General features: G+C 44.9%; 1 protein-coding gene across 1 annotated transcript; it reads left to right on the top strand.

The window, feature by feature from the left end:
• The first annotated feature begins 17,285 nt into the window (after positions 1–17,285).
• Positions 17,286–21,841, top strand: S100Z (S100 calcium binding protein Z). Its single transcript, XM_019967979.2, has 2 exons — positions 17,286–18,966; positions 21,359–21,841. The coding sequence occupies exons 1-2, from the start codon at positions 18,826–18,828 to the stop codon at positions 21,515–21,517; spliced, it is 300 nt and encodes a 99-aa protein (XP_019823538.1). The 5' UTR covers positions 17,286–18,825; the 3' UTR covers positions 21,518–21,841.
• The last annotated feature ends 4,890 nt before the right edge of the window (positions 21,842–26,731 follow it).

The following is a 26,731-nucleotide window of genomic DNA, read 5'->3' on the forward strand; positions in this document are numbered from 1 at the left end:
AATCCCAGTTGAGCTATTCCAAATCCTGAAAGATGATGCTGTGAAAGTGCTGCACTCAATATGCCAGCAAATTTGGAAAACTCAGCAGTGGCCACAGGACTGGAAAAGGTCAGTTTTCATTCCAATCCCAAAGAAAGGCAATGCCAAAGAATGCTCAAACTACCGCACAATTGCACTCATCTCACACACTAGTAAAGTAATGCTCAAAATTCTCCAAGCCAGGCTTCAGCAATATGTGAACCATGAACTTCCAGATGTTCAAGCTGGTTTTAGAAAAGGCAGAGGAACCAGAGATCAAATTGCCAACATCTGCTGGATCATGGAAAAAGCAAGAGAGTTCCAGAAAAGCATCTATTTCTGCTTTATTGACTATGCCAAAGCCTTTGACTGTGTGGATCACAATAAACTGGAAAATTCTGAAAGACATGGGAATACCAGACCACCTGATCTGCCTCTTGAGAAATCTGTATGCAAGTCAGGAAGCAACAGTTAGAACTGGACATGGAACAACAGACTGGTTCCAAATAGGAAAAGGAGTTCGTCAAGGCTGTATATTGTCACCCTGTTTATTTAACTTGTATGCAGAGTACATCATGAGAAACGCTGGACTGGAAGAAACACAAGCTGGAATCAAGATTGCCGGGAGAAATATCAATCACCTCAGATATGCAGATGACACCACCCTTATGGCAGAAAGTGAAGAGGAACTAAAGAGCCTCTTGATGAAAGTGAAAGTGGAGAGTGAAAAAGTTGGCTTAAAGCTCAACATTCAGAAAACGAAGATCATGGCATCTGGTCCCATCACTTCATGGCAAATAGATGGGGAAACAGTGGAAACAGTGTCAGACTTTATTTTTCTGGCTCCAAAATCACTGCAGATGGTGACTGCAGCCATGAAATTAAAAGACGCTTACTCCTTGGAAGGAAAGTTGTGACCAACCTAGATAGCATATTCCAAAGCAAAGACATTACTTTGCCAACAAAGGTTCATCTAGTCAAGGCTATGGTTTTTCCTGTGGTCATGTATGGATGTGAGAGTTGGACTATGAAGAAGGCTAAGCGCCGAAGAATTGATGCTTTTGAACTGTGGTGTTGGAGAAGACTCTTGAGAGTCCCTTGGACTGCAAGGAGATCCAACCAGTCCATTCTGAAGGAGATCAGCCCTGGGATTTCTTTGGAAGGAATGATGCTAAAGCTGAAACTCCAGTACTTGGGCCACCTCATGCTAAGAGTTGACTCATTGGAAAAGACTCTGATGCTGGGAGGCATTGGGGGCAGGAGGAGAAGGGGACGACAGAGGATGAGATGGCTGGATGGCATCACTGACTCGATGGACGTGAGTCTCTGAACTCCGGGAGTTGGTGATGGACAGGGAGGCCTGGTGTGCTGTGATTCATGGGGTCACAAAGAGTCGGACATGACTGAGCGACTGATCTGATCTGAATGGGTGTGATCCAGTAGACAGCAGGGAGATAGTATATTTCTAGAAGAAGAGTTTCTGGGTCAAAAGGTATATGTCATTTTGATCATGATTAATTGCCCTCTTGAGATGGTGCACCAGTGTCTATGACCCACACTGTTATAAACACAGTTTTCACAGTCTTCAATATTTACCAGTCCAAACGTCATGCATTTTGAATGTGTTGATCATGCAGAGCTATGGGAGAAATGTTGGGAGAAATGAAACTGTGTCTTACCTCCTTTATTTACTTCATTCTTGGGGCACATTCTTCTCCTGCCACTCTTCACTCCAGCAGGGCCACTTGAAAGGTGCTGGCCTTGGGGAGACTTGGTCTCATTTCTCTCTGTATTATCTCTGAAAGGAAACCTCAGTTATTCTTCTGGGTGAGTTGCAGAAATCTTGTGTTTCATTTGGAACTTCCTGTGTTCTAGAAAGTCCCCTGTAGAGAACAGGAGGGCGTGGCTGCAGCCCCTCCAGCGGGTACCTCATAGCTTGGAGTCTGAGCACTGGGCCCCAGCCAGCTCACCTGCAGATGAGAGATTAATTCTGTGTTGTTGCTTTTGGCTCTTGTCCGAGTGCCTTACTCCAGCTTCTTGGCGTAGCCTGGGGTGGATGACTTCAGCTGATACTCGAGTTTAATTAGAGCTTCTTTGTAGCATGGGCTACCTAGACTTAATTACCTAATCCTGAGAGAGCAGTTTTAGCCAAGTCTTGCATTCTGAGCTCAGGCACTTGGAGGGGACTGTATCTAGTTCTTATTGGTGACAGACAAATTTTCCCTCCAACTAAAGAGATTTTGTAGATGAGGGAGTTTGTTGAAAGTATAGCTGATTCATCAGAATTTATGGTTTAAAAAGAATTGTGGGGCAAGGAGGAAAATGATAATATATATTCCAATGATATATTTCAATTAATTAAAATGATTTTTTTTCCTTTTAAAAAATTTAATAATTATGGGGAATTGTGTACCCACCCAGAAGTTGAAAGAATTGTATAAGGAAGCTCCAGGTCCAGGTCCACTCAGCCCCAACAACCATCAGTCCTTCAATTCTACCCCATTCACTTCCCCATCCCATTCATTCTGAAGCAAACCTCAGAAATCATATTATCTCACTTGTAAATATTTCAGTGACTCTAAAAGAAAGACTACACCAGGTCTTAGTAGCAGCATGCAGATCTTTATTTGCAGCATGGGGGATCTAGTTCCCTGACGAGGGATCGAACCCAGGTCCCCTGCACTGGGAGCATCGAGTCTTAGCCACTGGACCATCAGGAAAGTCCTGAAAAGGAATTTCAAAGTCATACCTTAAAAATAAATAATTTTTAATATCAACTATCCTGTCGGTGTTCAAATTTTTATTCGTCTCAAATGTCATATTGGGGTTTTTAGTTAAAAAATAAAGACTCCAAATAAAGCTCACACATTGCGATTGATTCATGTCTTTTAAGCCTTTTAACTTATCTTTTTTTGTTTTCTTTTTGCAATTTGTTGAAGAAACAGGTTATTTGTTGGGAGATTTTCCCATAGTCTGGATTTTGCTAACTCTAGTCCACTGACTATTTTTTTTTTAAGCTAATTGTAAATTTTAAAAATTAATTTATTTTGCTTTTGGCTGTGCTGGGTCTTCCTTGCTGCATGCGAGCGTTCTCTTGTTGCAGCGGTAGGGGCTACCCTCCAGTTGCCATGCGTGGATTCCTCACTGCCCGGGCCTCTCCTGTCGCGGACAGGCTCTAGCGCCAGCAGGCTTGTAGCCTCACTGCATGTGGGATCAAATCAGTGTCCCTGCATTGCAAGGTGTATTCTTAACCACTGCACTGCCAGGGAAGTCCTTCCACAGGCAATTTAAAAACCCTTCAGCAGCAGAGAAAAGGCTCTGTTAACCCAAGAACTCTGATTATACATCTGTTCATTTTACACTTTATGGGAAGCAGCAGGAATTCGAAAACCCTTATCACTTTGCTCTTATCACTCTCTCTTTTGTGTGTGGGTCTGAATGTGCTCTTTTAAGGACGGGGAGAACGCCCCCGCCCCCGCCGCCTCTGGCTGGCTGTGCCTGGGAACTCCCCTCTGACAGCACCATCATTAACCGACTATGTGGGCATTTCACATGGACCTTCCACTCCCACGCGCTCATTCCGGCCTCCCCAGAATGTCCAACATTCTTTAAATCTACAGTTTGGAGCCTTTCATCTTTTTTCAGGTGGGCTGGAATAGTTATTTTAGAGAGAGCAATATTTCCGTCCTCAGAACCTATCCTGGAGTTTTTTCTTTCTGGATCCTCCTGTGTGTTGGACTCCTTCCGCCCCTCCGTCTGCCCCTCCCTTTGCTTTGAGTGGCGATTCTCCAGGCCAGGAGCAAGCTCAGGTCCACGTTGCCCTGGGCTGGCTGCTGTGAGGCAGAGCCTGAACGACTCCTATGTCTGCTTGAGAGTGGTCTTCCGCTGGCGTCTGGAGAGACGCGAGCAAAACTGAGTAAAATCTCCTGAGCAGATCTAGGGAGGCCAAGCCACACCTTGAAGGTCCTTCTGGATCTTTCAGCTTGGACAGGAATACGACACCTGAGTTTCTCCAGGTGAGATGGGAATGAAGCAGGAGGCCAGGGTGGTCCCAAGAGCCCGAAGGAAACCAGCTGTGCAGGACAGGGGGCCGGTCGGAAGCACAGGGCTCTGCCCCACTGTCAGCTCCTGCCTCTCTCTCCTCCGCTCTTTTTCTTCTCCTTGTGATCAAGGTAATGAGGATGCCTTTTACACAGGAAGCCCCATGGCAACCACCTGTGACCTTTGCTGTCGTCCCCAACCCCCACCCAAGGACTCTCCTTCCTCAGCAGTCTGGTTGCTAACTAGAGTTAGAAACCAGAATAATCTACTTTTTGTTTTTTTATCCGTTAAAGCTGCCTTCCAGGGGGATGAGGTAAGAAGAACACTCATCTTGATTTCAGGTGGGTGGAGAAGACAAGCTTCCTGGAGAAACCTAATTCTGGAGCCCTGGCTGGGAATCACCTAGGTCTGAGGAAGCCTTTGCGGCTATGGAATCCAGACTCAGGGCAGGGCAGATAGGGTGTTTGTTATCAGGGGAGTACGCAGACAGAGCTGCAATTCAAGACTTGGAGCCATAATCTCCGAGTAAACAGAATGGGCAGGACAAACAGGTTGAGACAGACCCTGGGACCACCAGCGCCTCCTGGTGGTGAAGAGCAAGTACTCTGGAGCCAAATGTACCGGGTTCACATTCACCAGCAATGACTTGAGGGAAGCTACTAATTTCTCTGTGCTTCAGCTTAATAAGCTATAAAACTGGTCTAGTCTCTTAGAGTAATTCAGGCTAGAAATGGCCAGGGTCTGAATCACCATGCTAGGGTCAGAGAGGAGGGGATGGGGCTTCAGGAGGTAAAGCCTGACCATGATTGAATGAGTGGAGGAGGAATCAAAAATAGTGTGACACTCAGGCTCCTGGCGGAGAAGGCAATGGCACCCCACTCCAGTACTCCTGCCTGGAAAATCCCATGGACAGGGGAGCCTGGTGGGCTGCAGTCCATGGGGTCGCAAAGAGTCAGACACGACTGAGCGACTTCACTTTCACTTCTCACTTTCGTGCATTGGAGAAGGAAATGGCAACACACTCCAGTGTTCTTGCCTGGAGAATCCCAGGGACGGGGGAGCCTGGTGGGCTGCCGTCTATGGGGTCGCACAGAGTCGGACGTGACTGAAGCGACTTAGCAGCAGCAGGCTACTGGCTTACGCAGTCGGATGAGCCAGGGCATTGCTGCTGGTTGAGACAGCACACAAAGGCGGGGGGGTGGGGGGGGCCCCCCGCTGTCTGGATCCTCCAGAGGATGAGTGATGGAGTCAGGAAGAAAAAGGGGCCAGTTCAGTCTGGTGTGACTGAGGGATTTGATAAGCCAGTAGGCTGTCTATGGGGAGACCCCGGTAGTCAGGGCATCTATCCTCTTCTCTGTCCCACGTAGGGGGCTTCCCTGGTGGCTCAGTGGAAAAGAATCTGCCCCAGTGGGTTGGTCCCTGGGTCAGAACAATCCCCTGGAGAAGGAAATGGCAACCCACTCCAGTATTCTTACCTGGGAAATCCCATGGAGAGAGGAGCCTGGCAGGACAACCGTCCAGGTAGAATTTAAAGTGATATGCAAGGATACATAAAGTAGAGGAAAATATTGAGTAGAAGCAAAAGAAAGAAAAATAAGAATGGAATGTAAAACTGAGGAAGTTGATACAAAATATGCAGCAGAAAGCGGAAGTCACGCCGACTAGAGTCATCTGAACTGCGCGGTTTGCACTTGCTGTACTTTAATGTTTGTTTATTTCTGGTTGGGCTTTTTGCTTGTTGCTTTGTTTCTTCAAATCCAGGAGTCCTCAAAAATTAGGGTTTCTGGCTTGGTCTTAAACATATTGGAAGTTGTGGGAGCCCTGAGCCATATTCTAATCTGGCAGCAATTATCGGGATCTGAGGAGCAGTCATTGTTGTTAAAAGGGCGTGGGTTCTCCAATTTACCACAGTCCCCACCACTCCCTATTGTCTCCCCAACACTGAGGGAGAGTGTCAGTCCCGTTTATCACCATGGACTATCTCTATCAAATGTGAAAATAAACAAAAATAGGTTGAGACTTCTTTTTGAATTCTCACTCTGGTTTGCTTGTTTCACTCTATAGCTGCCTGGCTGTCAATGAAGGCTGATGCTCATGGTTTACGACGGTTGCACGTTCTGATTGGTGCCTTTGTTGTACCTGCTGTTGAATAGTTTAGACATGGCTCCTGCTGTAGGAATTTGAGTTTATGACAGGTGGTAAATTCATGTATTTGGCCTAGGTGGCCCATAGACTTGGCCCTGGGTTTTCAAGCAGTCAAAGAAAAAGAGGACATCTTACCAGCCAGGCAATTCATCTTGTCCATAAGATGATTGCTTAAGCAAATCAGGGCTCTTTTCAGCACAAGACCACACAGAAATTTCTCCTGAGAGTCTTCATAGAGAAGGAATGATATGTTCCATCTCCAGAATGTATACAAATCTAAGGCTCATTCTAGAAGCTTCCCTCAACTTAGTCAAGTGGCATTTCCCCAGGCACAACTGCTTAGCAATTCTAGGGGAAGCCATTCTGATATAGTTCAGGAACTTAATTCTCTACCAAACTGACCTATTATAGGGATAATTTTAGAAAATATACAAAATCTGGAGAAATGGATGGACTCCAAGTAATCTTTCATAGATGATCCAAAGATGTGATGTCTGGACTTGCAGCAGCCACCTTGTAACCATGAGGGGTGAGAGCCAGCATACAGAAGATGATAAGGAGGAAAGACAAAAGGTTTCTGGTTTTGAATGACATTGTTAAAACACTGAAAGAACCAACCCTTGTTGTTTGAAATAAATGTCCTTATTAAACTACTTTTATTTGGTTACTTTAATTTGCTGACACACACCATATCTAGTAAAACCAATTACCAATTCAAGTCCAAAGAAAGAGCCATGAAATCCATAAACAATCTAATTTTTCTTCCAGGGAGTATAAGTATTGAAGAGGCAAGTAGGTGAGTTGTGAACAACATTGATAAGTCACAAGAAGTTGTAGATCTATATTCTAGATGAGTAGAAATAAAACCATACTGGTATGATTCTCAAGGGTTTCCCAGGTGGTGCTAGTGGTAAAGAACAGACCTGCCAATTCAGGAGAGTCAGGTTCGATCCCTGGGTCAGGAAGATCCCCTGGAGAAGGAAATGGCAACCCACTCCAGTACTCTTGCCTGGAGAATCCCATGGACAGAGGACATAGCTTTCCCTGTGGTAAGCTACAGTCCATAGGGTCACACAGGGCTGCACACGACTGAAGCGACGGAGCATGCACGCATGATCGTCAAGGGTTTCAGATGTCAGGTCGGAACTGGGGAAACAGACTTGGAAATTTGAATCATATAGTTTGTAGGTAAAACCATCACAGTAGATGGAAATGCCTTGGTTGACCACATAAAGCGATGCAGAACACCCTCATTCAAAGGGCAGGCATTAAAGGTTCCTGCGAGGAAAGAACACAGAGGAAGAAGAGAGAGGTTGTAAGAAAGTCAGCATGGCAAGAGGTGATGGAAACCAAGAGAAAAGAATCTTTAGCAAGGTAGGAATTGGAAACAATGTCAAGTACAGCCCAGTAATATAAGGACTTGCATATGAAATCTGGGTTTAATATAAGGACTTGTGGATGAAACTCTTAAGAAATCTGGACCTCTGCACACTCCTTCTGAGATGTCATTCTGCAGGGGAAAATTGCCCTGGTCTATCCCATTCTTGTTTTTCCTAAAGTCTTCCATAGAAACTTTCTAGTCTAAGATTTTGAGGGAATCATAAAAAAAATTCTGTAACACAAAATAACCCCATGAGCTCTTAGGAACTTATGTTCTTTGTTTAATTTCCCTGTGCTCAGTCGCTCAGTCATGTCTGACTCTTGCGACTTCATGAACTATAGCCCGCTAGGCCCCTCTTTGCATGGGATGTTCTAGGCAAGAGTACTGGAGTGGGTTGCCGTTTCCTTCTCCAGGGGGCGATTTCCCTAGCCAATTTTAAAGAATGGCTTTCTGGAAGTTGTTATCTACCCAGAAATTGAGGCAATAACATCTTTGCTTGCTAAAAGATGGACCTGTCGGGACCAGCTCCAGTTTGTCATTTATCTTTTGATAGGTCCAGTGGATGGAGCCTCTCTTGTTGCTGTTCAGTCCCTCAGTCATGTCTGACTCCTTACGACCCCATGGACTGCAGCACACCAGGCTTCCTTGTCCTTTGCCATCTCCCCGAGCTTACTCAAACTCGTGTTCATTGAGTCAGTCATGCCATCCAAACATCTCATTTTCTGTCGTCCGCTTCTCCTCCTGCCTTCTATGGTTCCCAGCATCAGAATCTTTTCCAATGAGTTGGCTCTTTGCATCAGGTGGCCAAGGTACTAGAGCTTCAGCTTCAGCATCAGTCCTTCCAATGAATATTCAGGTTTGATTTCCCTTAGGATTGATTGGTTTGATCTCCTTGCAGTCCAAGGGACTCTCAAGAGTCTTCTCCAGCACCACAATTCAAAAGCATCAATTCTTTGGCTCTCAGTCTTCTTTATGGTCTAACTCTCACATCCATACATGACTACTGAAAAAAACATAGCTTTGACTAGACAGACCTTTGTTAACAAAGTAATGTCTCTGCTTTTTAATATGCTGTCTAGGTTGGTCATAGCTTTTCTTCCAAGAAGCAAACCTTTTAATTTCATGGCTGCAGTCACCATCCCCAGTGATTTTGGAGTCCAAGAAAATAAAATTTTCACTGTTTCCATTGTTTCCCCACCTATTGGCCATGAAGTGAAGGGACCAAATGCCATGATCTTCATTTTTGAATGTTGAATTTTAAGCCCGCTTTTTCACTTTCCTCTTTCACCTTCATCAAGCGACTCTTTAGTTTCTCTTTGCTTTCTGCCATAAGGGTGGTGTCATCTGCATATCTGAGGTTATTGATATTTCTTCCAGCAATGTTTATTCCAGCTTGTGCTTCATCCAGCCCAGCATTTCGCATGATGCACTCTGCATTCAAGTTAAATAAGCAGGGTGACAATATACACCCTTGACCTACTCCTTTCCCAATTTGGAACCAGCCTATTATTCTGTGTCTGGTTCTAGTTGTTGCTTCTTGACTTACATATGGGTTTCTCAGGAGGCAGGTACGATGGTCTGGTATTCCCATCTCTTTAAGAATTTTCCACAGTTCATTGTGATCTGCACAGTCAAAGGCTTTAGTGTAGTCAATGAAGCAGAAGTAGATGTTTTTCTGGAATTCTCTAGATTTTTCTATGATCTAACAGATATTGGCAATTTGATCTCTGGTTCCTCTGCCTTTTCTAAATCCACCTTGTAAGTCTGGAAGTTCTTGGTTCATGTACTGTTGAAGCCTAGCTTGGAGCCTCTCTGGGGGCAGTCAAAACAGAGTTCTAGAAGTGAAACTCGAGGGATTTCTGACAACCACTCATTCCTTCTCAGTCTTCCGCCATCTACTCCCAGGCTTGGCACAAACTATGTTAGTTACCTGCTGTTGCATAAGTTAACCCCAATTTAGCTTAAAACAACATTTATTGTTTCTCCTAACTTTCCGATGGACGGTAATTCGGAAGCTGTGTAGCTGTTGTGTGGCTTGGGGTTTCCCAAGAAGTCATGCTGCAGACATCTGGAGGCTTGCCATGGCTGGAGGGCCTGCTTCTAAGGGGGCCCATCACACGTCTGACAGGCTGGTGCTGGCTCTTGGTCAGTTCTCTGCCACATGGGTCTCCAAACGGCTTCTTGAGTATCCTCCCAACATGGCGGCTGACTTTCCCCAGAGCCTGTGATCCAAGAGGAAGCAAAGCTGAAGCCATAGTGTCTTTGATGCCCTCGCCTTGTCAGTCACTCACAATATCCTGTTGCTAACACAGGTCTGCTGCATTCACTGTGGGCAGCGTCTACACAGAGGTGTGAGTACCAGGGGTAAGGATCCTTGGGGGCCATTCTGAGGGCGGGTCACCACTGAAACTTTGCAGAGAGGGGCTGTGGTTTTAGCTGACAGTTCAGTTCAGTTGCTCAGTCGTGTCCGACTCTTTAGCTGACAAGGGAAGTGTGATTGCTGGACTTGTTAATAGCTAGTCCTGACAATAGACACAGGAACGAGGTCCAGGCCTGTGGCATGGATACACGCCACTGTCCAAACACATTCTACCTGCTTGCCTTCCGTCTAGCCATCATGGCTGTCTAAGTTCAGACTGCCTTATTTGGCCCCAGAATAAATTTGGGCAACTAACAAGCATTCCTGTTTTCCTTCTTCACTATCAATATGAATAACTCAGTTTCATGTTCTATTTTCAGTGAAAGAATTTCCTTAGCTATCTTCTGTGATTTATCTCAGTGTTCAACAGCCTTCAGGATTAGGTTTTTAAAATATTCTTTTAATATTGGTTGAGTTGCTCTTCTTCGGTTGATTGCATCAGTGGCAGAAAGCAAGTGGCCGCCTCTCCTGTCAGAATCCCTCCATATACACAATGCCGTTAAGTTGCTTCTTTTCCTCTGAGAGATAATTCCAGTTTGGTTTACCTTTACCTCATGCTGACTGGGATAGGGACTGTGTGTATGTATGTGAATGTGTACTTCTTTAAGGAGGATTTCAAATGTATAGAAACTCGGAATGTAGAATTCTCTGAAGAGCTCTCATGTCCCCAGTACTCACCTTCAAGTTCTCTGACTCATGGCCAACCTGGTTTAATATCTTTTCTACCCACTTCCCACCATATCACCTACCTCTCCCCCACTGGATTATTTTGAAGCAAAGAGCAGAAATCTTCTCATTTTGGCCAAGAAAAATAGATGTTTGACTTGTGTTAAAGAAATTCTTGCCTTTAGGATTCCTCTTCTTTTTGATTCTCAGCCATCTGTGGGTAAAAGGCAAGATAAATGCCTTTAATTCAGCAGGGAACTCAGGGGCTTCGGGACATGACTGAAGGCAGAGAGAGGTGAAATCCCCTTTCTGCAATTGCTGGGGCAGAAACATATGACTTGTGTGGCAGGAATGTGTGGCTGGGCCTCTGAACCTGTTTTTCTGGACTGTGAGGGTAGAAATATCAATAACCTCAGATATGCAGATGACACCACCCTTATGGCAGAAAGTGAAGAGGAACTAAAGAACCTCTTGATTAAGGGGAATGAGGACAGTGAAAAAGTTGGCTTAAAATTCAACATTCAAGAAAACTAAGATCATGGCATCCGGTCCCATCATTGCATGGCAGATAGATGGGGAAACAATGCAAACAGTGACAGACTTTATTTTCTTCGGCCCCAAAATCACTGCAGATGGTGACTGCAGCCATGAAATTAAAAGATACTTGCTCCTTGGAAGAAAAGCTATGACCAACCTAGACATATTAAAAAGCAGAGACATTACTTTGCCAACAAAGGTCCATCTAGTCAAAGCTATGGTTTTTCCAGTAGTCGTGTATGGATGTGAGAGTTGGACTATAAAGAAAGCTGAGCACCAAAGAATTGATGCTTTTGAACTGTGGTGCTGGAGAAGACTCTTGAGAATCCCTTGGACTGCAAGGAGATCCAACCAGTCCATCCTAAAGGAGATCAGTCCTGGGTGTTCATTGGAAGGACTGATGCTGAAGCTGAAACTCTAATACATTGGCCACCTCATGCGAAGAGCTGACTCATTGGAAAAGACCCTGATGCTGGGAGGGATTGGGGGCAAGAGGAGAAGGGCACGACAGAGGATGAGATGGTTGGATAGCATCACTAACTCGATGGACATGAGTTTGAGTGAGCTCTGGGAGTTGGTAATGGACAGGGAAGCCTGGTGTGTCCGTGGGGTTGCAAAGATGTGGACACGACTGAGCGACTGAACTGAACTGAGAGTAGGGAGAGGAAGTGGGCCCTCCTGGGTCTCTAGGGACCTGTGCCCTCATAGTGACGTTTCCAGAAGGATGGAAATCTCCCACTGGCCTCCTCACATACAAATGTACACATTGATCCTCATACAAATTTTGAAATAAAACATGTTTTAAAAGGAAAAGGAGCTTCAAAGGCATTTAGCCTAAAGTTGTCATTTCCTTCAAATGCAGAAGGAGACCTAGTTAGGTCATGTCCCTTAGATTTAGTTTTAGTTCATTTCAGTTGCTCAGTCATGTCTGACTCTTTGCGACCCCATGGACTGCAGCACGCCAGGCCTCCCTGTCCATCACCAACTCCCAGAGTTTACCCAAACTCATGTCCATTGAGTTGGTAATGCCATCCAACCATCTCATCCTCTGTTGTCCCCTTCTCCTCTTGCCTCCAATCCCTCCCAGCATCAGGGTCTTTTCCAATGAGTCAGTTCTTCGCATCAGGTGGCCAAAGTATTGGAGTTTCAGCTTCAACACCAGTCCTTCCAATGAACACTCAGGACTGATGGACTGGGTAGATCTCCTTGCACTAATTAACAGTAATCTATAATGTATTAATATTTTGAATATTTGTCCTGAATTATATAGTTTCAACTAAATAACTATTGAAACTATTTGCATGTTCCTTTTCTGTATGTACACACATTTCCCATTGTAGCGTATATATGATTTTATTTTACTATTTCACTTGTCTTGCCCCACTTCCCAACAGCTCTGCTCTTTTTGCCTTAGGGTTTGCATTAGCTTTTTTCCTCTACAGTTGTCCTTGCTTCTAAATTCCCCCGAATCCGATATTTCCACTCATCTCGCTCTTCACACGCTATCTTAGATGTGAAGATGTAATTTTTAGCCCTAAGCATACTGAGGCACACCAGAAACTGAAAAGTAAAACTATAATCAGTGATTCATAGAGCAAGTAAGGTGCTACTGGAGGGCTCCTCGGGGCTATAACGAGGTGTGTCTCCCCTGCCCACTCTGGGGTTTCCTATCACCTGTAAATTTGTGTCTCTAGATTGGCAGGGTCTTGTTGAGCCTTTTCACATTATCTTTGTTTCTAAAAGTCTCCTGGAGGGCAGAGACTGTGGCTGGATGAAGCACAAGCTGGAATCAAGATTGCTGGGAGAAATATCAATAACCTCAGATATGCATATGACACCACCCTTATGGCAGAAATTGCAGAGGAACTAAAGAACCTCTTGATGAAGGTGAAAGAGGAGAGTGAAAAAGCTGGCTTAAAACTCAACATTCAAAAAACTAAGATAATGGCATCTGGTGCCATTGCTTCGTGGCAAATAGATGGGGAAACAATGCAAACAATGACAGAGTATAAGAAAATATAAAGTATAAGAAATATACTTTATAAATATATAAAAAAGAATATATATAATATATATATTATATATATAAATATAAATATATAAAAATATAAAGTATAAGAAAATAAAGTATATATAAATATATATTTTATATATATATAATATATATTATATATATATATAATATATATTTTATATATATATAAATATAAATATATAAAAATATAAAGTATAAGAAAATAAAGTGCTCCAAAGGCCCCTCCAAAAAAGAGCTCCAAATTCACTGCAGATAGTGACTGCAGCCATGAAATTAAAAGACGCTTGCTCCTTGGAAGAAAAGCTATGACCAACCTAGACAGCATATTAAAAAGCATATTAAAAAGCAGAGACATTTCACTGACAAAGGTCTGAATAGTCAAAGCTATGGTTTTTCCAGTAGTCATGTATGGATGGACCATAAAGAAGGCTGAGTGCTGAAGAACTGATGCTTTTGAACTGTAGTGTTGGAGAAGACTCTTGAGAATCCCTTGGACTGCAAGGAGATCAAACCAATCAATCCTAAAGGAAATCAACCTTGAATATTCATTGAAAGAACTGATGCTGAAGCTGAAACTCCAATACTTTGGCCACCTGATGTGAAGAGCTGACTCATTTGAAAAGACCCTGATGCTGGGAAAGATTGAAGGCAGGAGAAGAAGGGGACAACAGAGGATGAGATGGTTGGATGGCATCACCAATTCGATGGACGTGAGTTTGAGCAAGCTCCAGGAGATGGTGAAGGTCAGGGAAGCTTGGCGTGCTGCGGTCCATGGGATCGTGGAGAGTCAGACACAACTGAGTGGACTGAACATCACCACCACCACAGATCGGTCCCTGAAGAAGGGCCATGGTTTACAATCTCAAGCACACTCTGGGAATTAGGGGGCTTTCCATGTGGCGCTAGTGATAACGAATTTGCTTGACAATGCAGGAGATGCAAGAGATGTGGGTTAGATCCTTGAATTGGGAAGAGGAGGAAGTAGCATCTCACTCCAGTGTTCTTCCCGGGAAAATCTCATGAACAGAAGAGCCTGGTGGGCTACAGTCCATAGGGTCACAAAGAGCCGGACCCGATTGAGCATACAAGCAATGCCAACGCCGTCTGGGAATTAGAGAGCTTCGATGCAGTGCTGCAGTGTGACACTAGAGGACACCATATACCAAAGGAAACATCTAGCTCTGCTAAAGCCAAGCAGAAATCACCTTGCTTTTAAACCCTAAGAGCAAAGCACACCAAGGTCATGTGTATTTTGCATCTCTAGAATCAGATTATAATTACAACATTATAATTTTCAATATTAAAAATTTTCCCTGTCAATTGAATTTTCCAAGTAAATTATTTTTGGTTGAATATGATTTAGATATAATACTGCTGAGACCCACATATTCTGTAAGACTTACCCATTTTAGTACATTGAAAACTTCAGCAGCTTAACCTGAAAATAGTTCCAAATTCAAACTCTTCATATTCTCGGAAATAACTGTTGTCTGTCTCTTCGATGAAACAACTTTTGTATGTGGAATAAATACAAATCAAATAACTCTTTGGACAATTAAACCTGACAAGGCTCAACTCCTTGGGGAGCTTAGTTTCCCTCTCTGAGGCATTTGTTCATTAATCCATCCATCAGCAAAGATTTCTTTTTTTATCTATAATGAATAAATTTATTGTCTTACAAAATTCACTGTCTAGAAATATGGGAATACAAGGAAAGATATTTGCAGTCAGGTGTCTGGTGGTCAACAGCCAGATTTCAAAGCTTTTCCTTCATATGCTTGACGCTGTGCTAAACGCTGTGGAACGCAAGGATGAACCAACTACCAATTCTGCCCATTCAGGCTGGAGAGTGAGCAGTATGTGGGCAGACCAAAAAAAAAGTGATAAAAAAAGAAAAGGAGGTGCTCTAGGGGACAAGTGAGAGCAGAGGTGGGCACCTGTCAGAGGAAAAGGTGAGCAACTGGGAAGCTTGCAAGAAAACTTCTGCTGCTGCTGCTAAGTCATTTCAGTCATGTCCGACTCTGTGTGACCCCATAGAGGGCAGCCCACCAGGCTCCCCCGTCCCTGGGATTCTCCAGGCAAGAACACTGGAGTGGGTTGCCATTTGCTTCTCCAATGCATGACAGTGAAAAGTGAAAGTGAAGTCTCTCAGTTGTGTCTGACTTTTAGCGACCCCATGGACTGCAGCCCACCAGGCTCCTCCATCCATGGGATTCTCCAGGCAAGAGTACTGGAGTGGGGTGCCATTGCCTTCTCCGAAGAGGAGATATTTGAACGGAGCCTCGAGGAGTGACAGAATTAGCTTTCTAGGTGCTTGGCCCAGAACAGCTAAGGCAGGGAAGGAGAGAGCACAGCATTTTGGTCAGTTTGTAGGCAGGTCAGATGGATGACGGAGAAGGCATTCATTCAGATGGATGAATGCCCAGGAGTGTGGCTGTTGATTTGTGTTTTAGATTAACTACTCTTGACAGCAGGATGAAAGGGAATAGTGAGTAGAGAGAGCAGTAAGGAAGCTCTCACAGAAATGAGACTCCAAATCACCAAGTCCTGGAGGTGGTGAAAGATGGGGAGAAATGGATGAATTCAACTGATATTTACAAACAGTGCCAGATGTGGGGTGACAGGAGCAGGAGGAGCGGGTGGGTGGGGAGAGGGTGTGAGTTCGGCTTTGGTCCTCACAGAGTGTGAGAAGCTTGTGTGACATGCGTAGGAATGGGGTCCAGCAGGCGGTTGGATAGTGGTTTTGGAGATTAGTAGAGAATTCTGGGTCAAAAGATATGATTTGGGGAGTGACTGAAATTTTAAGTGTTAGTCACTAAGTCACATCCGACTCATTTTGACCCCATGGACTGCAGCCCGCCAGGCTCTGCTGTCCATGGAATTCTCCAGGCACAAATACCGGAATGGGTTACTATTCACTCCTCCAGGGCATCTTCCCAACCCAGGGATCAAACCCCGGTCTCCTACATTGCAGGCAGATTCTTTACTATCTGAGCCACCAGGGAAATGATAGGAGTGGCTAAAATTGCCAACGTTTAGGAGTCAAAGAAATTGCATTCAGAAATGAGCAGATCAGGAGAGTATAGTCACAAAGCCATTGGGGAGTTCTTGGTTAGTAGACCCAACATGAAAAAGGCACAGTGTTTCCTGCATTCTCTCTACTTAACACAGCCCCAGTACAAAAAGCAATGAGATTTTCTGGGCAAGGTTCTTCTCCTGTATTGACCCAGGGCCTAGCATAACATCAGTACCTGACAAATATTTCATGATTATATGTAGGGATATGCATCCAGTGGAATAACACACAATCTCAGTGAAGAATGGGGTAGATCTCTGTGTTGATATAGTAAGATTTATATTAATTAAAAAAACGAAGTGCACATGTGTTAATGCTATTGTATGTGTGCACGCTAAGTTGCTTCAGTGGTATCTGACTCTCTGTGACTCTTCAGATTGTAGCCCACAAAGTTCCTCTGTCTATGGGATTCTCCAGGAGTGAGTTGCCATGCCCTCCTCCAGGGGATCTTCCCCGCTCAGGAATCAAACCTGAGTCTCTTATGTCTCCTGCATTGGCAGGTGGGTTCTTTACTACTAGTGCCACCTGGGAAGCCCATAATATTACATATAATTATATAAATGATAAATGTATCTTTTTTTTCTATAAGGATAATAATAGCTGATACAAACAAAACACTCAGTACGTTCCAGGCACCTGTTTAATCCTTTCTTTTGGGTAGGCACTACCGTGATCCTGTCTAAACAGATTGGGAAGTGGGGACAGAGTGTAGATGACTAGCCCAGGATCCCATAGCTAATCGGGGACAGAGGTGAGAGCTGGAGACAGGCGATCCACGCTTTCCACCACCGCGATCCTGCTTCTCACGCAGGTAAGTGTACACCGGGAAGAACTCCGGTGGGACATGGTGGAGAGAAGTTTACTTTTATTTCATACTCTTGAGTATTCAGAACACTATTTTACCACATGCATTATTACTTTCATAATAAAAAAAGCTAATTTAAAATTATTTTTTTGAGAACTGAGCTTTAGGTACAAGGTGACAGCGTCTCTGGAGACCTCTCGGGAGGTCCCGTGGGCTGCCTGATGACGAGAAGGACGGGAGTGGGCCGGCTGAGGACACAGCCCAACTGGCTTGTGAAAGGAGATACAAAGGGGATAACTGGTTCGCTTTCCATATAATTCAGGTTGAGCACAGGCAGCGCTGAAAGCACAGTGGCCAGTCTCTGGCTTTGGTTTTTCCAGTGACTTTTTCTTTGGTAAGTTTCTCTCACTTGGAAATCCCCCACCGTGGATTCCTGCATACATGGCTTCAAGGGCTTCGTTCCATGGATTTCTTTCTTTCCTTTTTTAATTAGGCAATACAGTACTGTAACTGAAAAAGTTAAAATCAGTTTGAAAGGGGTAAATGAGAAATCCTACTCCCAACCTCTCTGCTTCCATCTCGACCCTTGTAGCTACTGCTTTTGTTTACTTTCTTTTGTAAACTTTCAAGTAATTGCTTAGGCATATTCAAGTATATATGCACAAACATACACTTTTTTGGGGGGAGGCTGTGCCTCTCCGCATGTGGGAGATCTTTGTTCCCTGACCAGGGAACACATATATATCCTTATTTTTATTTCTTTCCTACATACCCAGAGTCGCTGTTTTTTCCCTTTCTAAACTGGCACGCACAGAGCTTTCTCATCCACCACCCCCTCCTTTTTTTTTAAAGCTAAATAAGTCCCTGTCCATTGGATGAGTTTAACAGGTCTTCTCTGAGTGTGTTCCCTTGACCTCGCTGTTGGCCTTGCTGAGGAGTCTCCAGGTTTGAACCAGTGTTTCTTCTCTGCTTCTCTATATTTAGATTTCTTTCCAATCAGTGACTTCCTAGCAACTGACCGCGTTTGTACCCACATTCCCCTTAATGAGGGGTAACTGGAGGCTCTTTACCTCTTCGCCTTCTCCTCCAGGGCTCAGGGTGAAGGCCAGCCTTTCCTTGATGGCCCTTGGGGTAGCAGCTCACACCTGTTCCTTTTCCTGGTTAAAAACAGGCTCAGAGTTATTTCCACTTGAATCTCTTGTCACTGGCAATTTTCATCTTCTTGGAAGCAGATGTGCTGAGGCGGATGCCCCCCCCAACCCCGAGTATAAATGGTTAGAGTTTAATTGTATAAACACCTGTTGATGGAGCCCTGTGTTGGCTGAACAGGTATGAAGTTACGTGTTTCCTTTCCCTTTTTGTTTATTTTTTAGCCTGTGTTTTATCACAGCTCTGAATTTGTTGTCTGATTGCTAACTTCCAAACACTCTGAACCAGCTCCATCAGGGAGGAGAGGGGATTAGGGGAGGAGGAAAAAACTCACCCGCAGAGATCTCTGGAGCTTTCCCTAGAGAGTCAGAACACTTGGTTAACTGAGGATTATTCTGCTTTAACAACCATCCCTTGGGGTGTGAGCTGAGCAGGGGATGGCAATATTTCGTTTTAATGAAGGTGTTGGTGTTTCTCCACCGGCTTATCCTTCACAAGTGTTTTCTCCCCGGCTTTGGTGGCCCGCCCTGGAGTGCTCCCCTCTGCTGCCAGCATGCCCACCCAGCTGGAGATTGCCATGAACATCATGATTAGAACCTTCCACCGCTACTCCTGCAGGGAAGGAGACAGGTTCAAGCTCAACAAGGGGGAGCTGAAGATGCTCCTGCAGCGAGAGCTCACAGAATTCCTCTCGGTGAGTCTGGCTGTCCTCCCTGTTCAGGTGAGGGTGGAAGCTGTGCCCGTCCAGGGACAGCCTCTGTGAATACCGTCTCCTGGGCTCGGTCCACACCACGTAATTCCTATCAAGATTCTAAATACTGGGGAGCAAACACTAGGACCTTTGCTGTGTCTGTGGGCACGTACCCCTTTCCATGGTGTCTGGGGCGGGGTGTAGGGTTTCCAGGTGTTGGAAATTATACCTGAGGCTTTTGTCAATTATTCAATGCCCTAGTGCAGCAAAAGCACAGCTAGTTACACTTGGAGCTGTAGTTACACCAGTGACATGACCTGGGGCTCTATCCGGCTGTCTGCAAATGAGGAAATGTGATGTTTGGGGCCAGAAATGAAGTCAGGGGTACTGCATGCTGCGGTAGCGAATTTCCTAGTGAGTGATAAAGACCAGCAAGTTTGTCAGCCAAGAGCAAGTTGATTGGGACTGAGGCAAGAGATGTCTGGCCCGTGACCAGCTGAACAGCAAACAGATGTACATCTCAAAACAGCCAGGAGTGGACTAAATCCACAGGTGAAACCTTACAATGGAGTGTCTGGCGCCTACCCTGAGGAAAATGCTCACTCTGGTGTTTTTGGAGCTTTGGAGTTTTAGTACACATTGTAGCCTGCTGCTGCTGCTGCTGCTAAGTCAATTCAGTTGTGTCCGACTCTGTGCGACCCCATAGATGGCAGCCCACGAGGCTCCCCCGTCCCTGGGACTCTCCAGGCCAGAACACTGCAGTCGGTTGCCATTTCCTTCTCCAATGCATGAAAGTGAAAAGTGAAAGTGAAGTCGCTCAGTCATGTCTGACTCTTAGCAACCTCATGGACTGCAGCCCACCAGGCTCCTCCGTCCATGGGGTTTTCCAGGCAAGAGTACTGGAGCGGGGTGCCATTGCCTTCTACATTGTAGCCTGGCATGATGTTATTCTGTCCAAACGCTGTTTTAAGACAGTAGTAATTATGACAATCTTTTATCCCCACCCTCTATGGGAAAAATTTTTTAAAATTTAACATACAATACCTTTTTAGTAATTTTAGGAGTCCCCAAGAACATTTTTATTTTTCAAATTCAATTTGGCAACTGTCATGTAATATTTAGAATAAAAGACTCAGTAAGTGAAACTTGGCACATTGATTTATTCAAGTGAAATTTGTGATTGTTTTTGATTGAATTGATCAGTTCAATTTAAATGTCCAGCCGTTTAGTGGTTGGCAGCTAATAAGAGGACAATGGGGAATTCTTGGAGGAAATGAACTATACTTTGGGAAACATTTCTCATCAACCTCTAATTATAGGAAAAGTGGGTGCCGCATAGCCCCATCCTTTCTGAACCTGGCTTTCCTCAATGGGCTCCTTGCTTTCCTTTCCACCAATAAAATGGAGTCATTCTTATAAGATCTACCCTTTATTGGGTGCCTCTGTTTTGTTTTGGAGAAGGCAATGGCACCCCGCTCCAGTACTCTTGCCTGGCAAATCCCATGAACGGAGGAGCCTGGTAGGCTGCAGTCCATGGGGTCCCTAGGAGTAGGACATGACTGAGCGACTTCACTTTCCCTTTTCACTGTCATGCATTGGAGAAGGAAATGGCAACCCACTCCAGTGTTCTTGCCTGGAGAATCCCAGGGACGGAGGAGCCTGGTGGGCTGCCATCTCTGGGGTCCCACAGAGTCGGACACGACTGAAGCAACTTAGCAGCAGCAGCTGTTTTGTTTTGTGATACACAAAACAGGCTGTCGGATAATATATAATATGACATACTTATTGGGGACAATACTTGTACCAAAAAAGTATTCATTGTTCATCTGAATTCCACATTTGATTGGGTGTCCTGAATTTTTATTTGCTAAATCTAACCTGGTGCTAAGTGCTCATAAAAGTGTATTGAGATATTCCCTCAATTTGTAGGAGATATTATTCTCCTCATTTGATGAAAAAGGAACTATTAACATGTTAAGTGATTTGCTCCAAGTCTCATTGTTGGTAAATGGCAGTCACTCACGCTCCCTGGTTGGCTTCAAAGCTTCCTTCTTTTCATGTCCCCCCACACCCCCCGACAACTGTGCCTCCCCCGGTTCTGGCCCTCCACCTGTGCTATCTGGTAAATGCATTTTCAGCATCAGCAGCTCACTTTGACGTGTTGCTGTTTGCTCCTCTTGGTGTTTAGGTCTGAGGACTCTAGGGACTGGGGGCAGAGGCCCAGACTCACTTAGATATGTGCCCGAGTTCAAACACACCTGCAAATAGACTCTTGGAAATTGCTTTTGATGCTAAAAATGGAAATGAAGACTTTAACGTAGATAAAGGGAAGGGGTGATTTCAGTTGTCATGAACCTAAAAACCTGGGAGTTAGAAGTTTTCTTTTTCCTTTTAGTGCCAGAAGGATCCCGAGCTGGTTGATAAGATTATGCAGGACCTGGATGCCAACAAGGACAATGAAGTGGATTTTAATGAATTCGTAGTCATGGTGGCAGCTCTGACGGTCGCTTGTAATGACTACTTTGTAGAACAACTGAAGAAGAAAGGAAAGTAAAGACAAGTAGTAAGCTAATATAAAGGCAGAAATATATCCACAGTTACTTACTGTTCGTCTATTCCTTCCAGAGCCGTAGTCACAGTAATGCCATTTATAGGTATAATATACATGTATTATAATCAGTTGCTAGGATTATTAGGTGATGTATACGTTAATAAATTGATTTTGAATAAATATTCCAAATCTTGTATGCCCTACTTGGAATTTTCCTATGTGTATGGAATTTTCCTATTTTTATTGAAGTCTAGTTGGCTTTCAATGTTGTTAGTTTGAGGTCTATATCAAAGTGACTCAGCTATATATATATATATATATATGTGTGTGTGTGTGTGTGTGTATATATATATATTCAGATATATATATATATATATATATATATACACTTATATATCTTTTTCAGTTTTTTCCAATAAAGGTTTTACAAAATATTGAATATAGTTCCTGGTGCTATTCAGCAGGCCCTTTTTATTTACCTATTTTTTATATAGTAGTATGTATCTATTAATCTCAGTTAAAAATGTTATATGCTTTTTTTTGTCTGTTAAAGAGAGAGCATCACAAAAATTAGCTCTTTCAAATGAGACTAGAACTTAGCAGATTTCTCACAGATGTTCATCACCCTTCAGTTGTACTTTGAATTTATCCTATTAAAGAAATAAGGTGGTTCTTGCATCCTCTTGTGATTCTGCTTCAAGAGGAAGAAGCTGTGGGTCTGGAAGCAGAAAGACTGAGAAGTGGGAGGAAGTGCTGGCTTTCGCAGTGAGTTAACTCAGGGAAGGGCTAAGTCCAGGGCCAAGGTGTTCAGCCACCCTTGGGGGCTGGTGGAGAATTACTGACTTGCCCCTGGGGTCACATAATTCTGAGGCAAGCATCTTGCGTCATTTCCCTGGGTTTCCATGGCCCGTGGGGAGGAGGGCTTCCTGCACCTGCTCTGGGCTCCCGTCCCTTCCTGGTCTCTGCAAAGCCCCTCCCATCTGTCCTGCACCTCTCAAATAAACTACTGACTCAGGGTCTACTTGGAGGAGACTCCAACTGTGATGGCTCCTTTGGAGAATTTAAGAAAGGGAATGGTGTGATTATACTTTTAAGTGCTTGTCCCAGCTGTGGTGTGAAGAAAGAGCTAGAGAGAGGGCAAGTGTGGAAGAGGCTGTGGGCTGTGTTCTGAGGGAGAAACAATGGCATCTCAGGCTGGAATCTGAGCAGGGAAGATGAAAAGAAGCAGTTGAATTTGCTGTCTTTTGGAGGTAAGGGTGATAGGGTTTGCAGAGGGATTGGTAATGAGGTGTAGAAAAGAGACCAGTCGAGGACCATAGCGTGGGCACGGCCATTGCCTCTCTGACATCCACTCCACCTTTCTTCCACATACTAGAGCCCTGGTTTGTGCAGGATAGCAATATGCTGAGCTAAAAAGTCTTATTCCCCAGCCTCTCTTGCATCTGAAGTGGAGCTTGTAACACAGTTCTGGACAATGAGAAATAAGCCGATATCTACTAGGAATTTCTGGGAATTTTTGCTATTTCCATATAGGCTCTGTGCCTTACCTTGTTAATTCCTTCCTTTTCTTTCCATTGGCATGTAGCTGTGAGGCTGGTGGTGGGGCTGCCGTTTTGTGACCATGAGGACAGAGAAGAAAAAAGGAGGAGCCGGGACATTGTTGGCTGAGAGGAACCAATAGCTGCACAGCCCTAGTCTGTCTGCCTCTGGTCCTCTCATTATGTGAAAGCAAATAAAAACTGCTCCTTGGTTAAGTTGGATTCCGTTATACACAGATGAACGTGATCCCTAATATTTAGATTTTGGCTCAAGCAAATGATGCATTTTACTGAATGGGAAAGACTAGGGTAGGAGCAGCTCTGTGTGGGGACATATGGGAAATAGCTCTGTTTGAAATCCCTGTTGGACATCCAAGTGGAGGTATCACATGAGCGGTTGGATATAGGACCTAGTCCAGATCTCAGATTAAACAGGAGACTGGGAATACAGATTTGGGAGTCATTAGCATCCAGTACTCTTGCCTGGAAAATCCCATGGACAGAGAAGCCTGGTAAGCTGCAGTCAATGGGGTCACTAAGAGTCCGGCACGACTGAGCGACTTCACTTTGACTTTTCACTTTCATGCATTGGAGAAGGAAATGGCAACCCACTCCAGTGTTCTTGCCTGGAGAATCCCAGGGACAGGGGAGCCTGGTGGGCTGCCATCTATGGGGTCGCACAGTCAGACACAACTGAAGTGACTTAGCAGCAGCAGCAGTAGCATCTAGATGGTGTTTAGCTGCAAGACTAGAGGAGATCATTTAGGAGGAGAATGTGGACAGAGAAGAAAAAAGGTCCAACGGTTAGCTCTCAGGAAAAAGGGAAGCCAGCAAATGATACAGCAAAGTCATGGTCAGGGAGTAGAAGGAAAACCAGGTGAGTGTGGAGCTTCAGGAGCCTAGGGAAGAAAGTTTCTGGAGAAGGAAAGAGGGTGGAGTCCACTGAGAGGAGGAATAAGTTGAGAACAGAGACTTGCCCTTTCCATTTGCCAAGATAGGGGTCATCAGTGAAACAATGGCCCTGACCAGAGTGATTCTTTACAGAGACGCCTATCTCCCTATTTCAGGCTTCCCTGTTGGCTCAGACAAGAAAGGATCTGCCTGCAATGCAGGAGACCTGGGTTCAATCCCTGGGTCGGAAAGAGCCCCTGGAGGGCATGGCAGCCCACTCCAGTATCCTTTCTTGGAAAATCCCATGGACAGAAGAGCCTGGTGGGCTGTAGTCCATGGAGATGCAAAGAGTCGGACATGACTGAGCAACTAACACTTTTATCTCCCTATCTGGCTGATAGTAGGTGCTTAATAAATATTTAATAAGCAAATAAAAGAATCTGCCAATTGTTGATTTTCTAGTGCTAAGTATGGCCTGTCATTTTTTTCTTTAAATAGGATAGTATTTTTTTATTTCCCTTAAGCCAATTCTGAACAGATAGGACAGAGAGAATTTAGAGGTCAGAACATTCTAGAAAAGAAGTATTTATTTCTTCTATCCCTCAAAAGGTTGGAAGAAAAAGTGAGAAGAAAAAAATTGAACACTTATTTCAGGGATATTTAGGATTTTTTTCTTACAAGAAGGTATATTGCTTATGCAAGAGAAGGTCTGACTATTTCTCAGGGGTCTTTAAACTTTTCATTTAATTTGGTCCCCAGGTTTACATATTCTTAAATGGGCCACTAATTTATGAGAAGTAAATCCAAAAATTTCCCACATTTTATTCAAGGAAGGACATTCGCAACAGGGAGAAATAAATGGAAAAACAACGTTCATTTCATGGTGTTTTCTAAAAATCGATCAAAAGTGAGGAAAAGCAATTTATGTGTCAAATTAGATTTCAAATGAGTAAGAATTACATGATGTACCAAAAGCTCTTTTCTAGTAGAGACTTTGTTTTATATGTGTGTTAGGTATTTACAATAAGTTTGCAGGAGGCAAAATTGATTATTTCTTCTGCTCAGAGGCACTGACCTTGCATTTCTGGAGCTTAAATCAACTTTAAATAACATTCAAGGGTCATCTCTAAATTAGCACATTCTGATGTTCAACATTTTCTCAATGTGGTTACTGGAAGACAAGGCTTATGGAAGGCAACAGCCTATGTTTGCTTGGGGTCCTAGCCTGGATATGTGACTGACAATACAGACAGCTAGAAAGCATTAACAAAGCCCCCAAACCTTGAGTTTTGATTTTAAAAACAGATTTTGTATTTGCTTAAGAATCAGGGGCTGAAAGAAAGCTTTCTGGAAGCAAAGAAATGGGGAAAGGATGTTAGAACATGGGCCAAATCGTGCAGGTCTGAAGTCACAGGACATGCTGTTATTTGGGGTCTCCTGGAGTGTGGGAGAGCAGGGAATGGGGCTGGAGAGGTAGGGCTCGGAATCAGAAAGGGCCTTGAGTATTAATGTGAGAAATTTGAAATTTATCCTGAATGTAATGAGAAACAATTTTTTTCTTATTACTTAGAGCAGTTTTTATGTTTCTAAATGTCCCCCTAAAATATTTGAATCTTTAAAGCAGTGTTTGGTGTGTTTTAAAAATTAATTTTACTTTTTGGCTGTGCTGGGTCTTCGTCGCTGCGCAGGCCTCCTCTGGTTGTGGTGAGCAGGGGTACTCTTCCTGTGGTACTTGGGCTTCTCCTCACAGTGGCTTCTCTAGTGGAACACAGGCCCTAGGTGCATGAGCTCCCGTGGTGCCAGCTCTAGTGGAATGCAGGCCCCAGGTGCATGGGCTCCCGTGGTCCCAGCTCAGGTGGAACGCAGGCCCCAGGTGCATGGGCTCCCGTGGTCCCAGCTCAGGTGGAACACAGGCCCCAGGTGTGTGGGCTCCCGTGGTCCCAGCTCAGGTGGAACGCAGGCCCCAGGTGCATGAGCTCCCGTGGTGCCAGCTCTAGTGGAATGCAGGCCCCAGGTGCATGGGCTCCCATGGTCCCAGCTCAGGTGGAACGCAGGCCCCAGGTGCATGGGCTCCCGTGGTCCCAGCTCAGGTGGAACGCAGGCCCCAGGTGCATGGGCTCCCGTGGTCCCAGCTCAGGTGGACACAGGCCCCAGGTGCATGGGCTCCCGTGGTCCCAGCTCAGGTGGAACACAGGCCCCAGGTGCATGGGCTCCCGTGGTCCCAGCTCAGGTGGACACAGGCCCCAGGTGCATGGGCTCCCGTGGTCCCAGCTCAGGTGGAACGCAGGCCCCAGGTGCATGGGCTCCCGTGGTGCCAGCTCAGGTGGAACGCAGGCCCCAGGTGCGTGGGCTCCCATGGTCCCAGCTCAGGTGGAACGCAGGCCCCAGGTGCATGGGCTCCCGTGGTCCCAGCTCAGGTGGAACGCAGGCCCCAGGTGCGTGGGCTCCCGTGGTCCCAGCTCAGGTGGACACAGGCCCCAGATGCGTGGGCTCCCGTGGTCCCAGCTCAGGTGGAACGCAGGCCCCAGGTGCATGGGCTCCTGTGGTCCCAGCTCAGGTGGACACAGGCCCCAGGTGCGTGGGCTCCCGTGGCTCCACACAAGGGCCCAGTGGTTGTGGTGCACGAGCTTTAGTTGCTCCACAGAACATGGAATTTTCCTGGACCAGGGATCGAACCCGAGTCCTCTGCATTGGCAGGCAGATTCCTGTCCTCTGTACCACCTAAAGCAGTGGTTTTGAATTCCAACTTCACATTACTTTCACCCAAGGTGTTGCATAAAAATAGAGA

The sequence above is a fragment of the Bos indicus genome, chromosome 10, assembly GCF_029378745.1.
Source record: "Bos indicus isolate NIAB-ARS_2022 breed Sahiwal x Tharparkar chromosome 10, NIAB-ARS_B.indTharparkar_mat_pri_1.0, whole genome shotgun sequence".
Lineage (NCBI taxonomy): Eukaryota > Metazoa > Chordata > Mammalia > Artiodactyla > Bovidae > Bos > Bos indicus.

Bases quoted from the DNA above. Each gene is read 5' to 3' on its own strand.
- S100Z (XM_019967979.2), top strand. From the start codon at position 18,826: ATGCCCACCCAGCTGGAGATTGCCATGAACATCATGATTAGAACCTTC. The intron at 18,967-21,358 runs GTGAGTCTGGCT...TTTTCCTTTTAG, and splicing joins AGCTCACAGAATTCCTCTCG to TGCCAGAAGGATCCCGAGCT.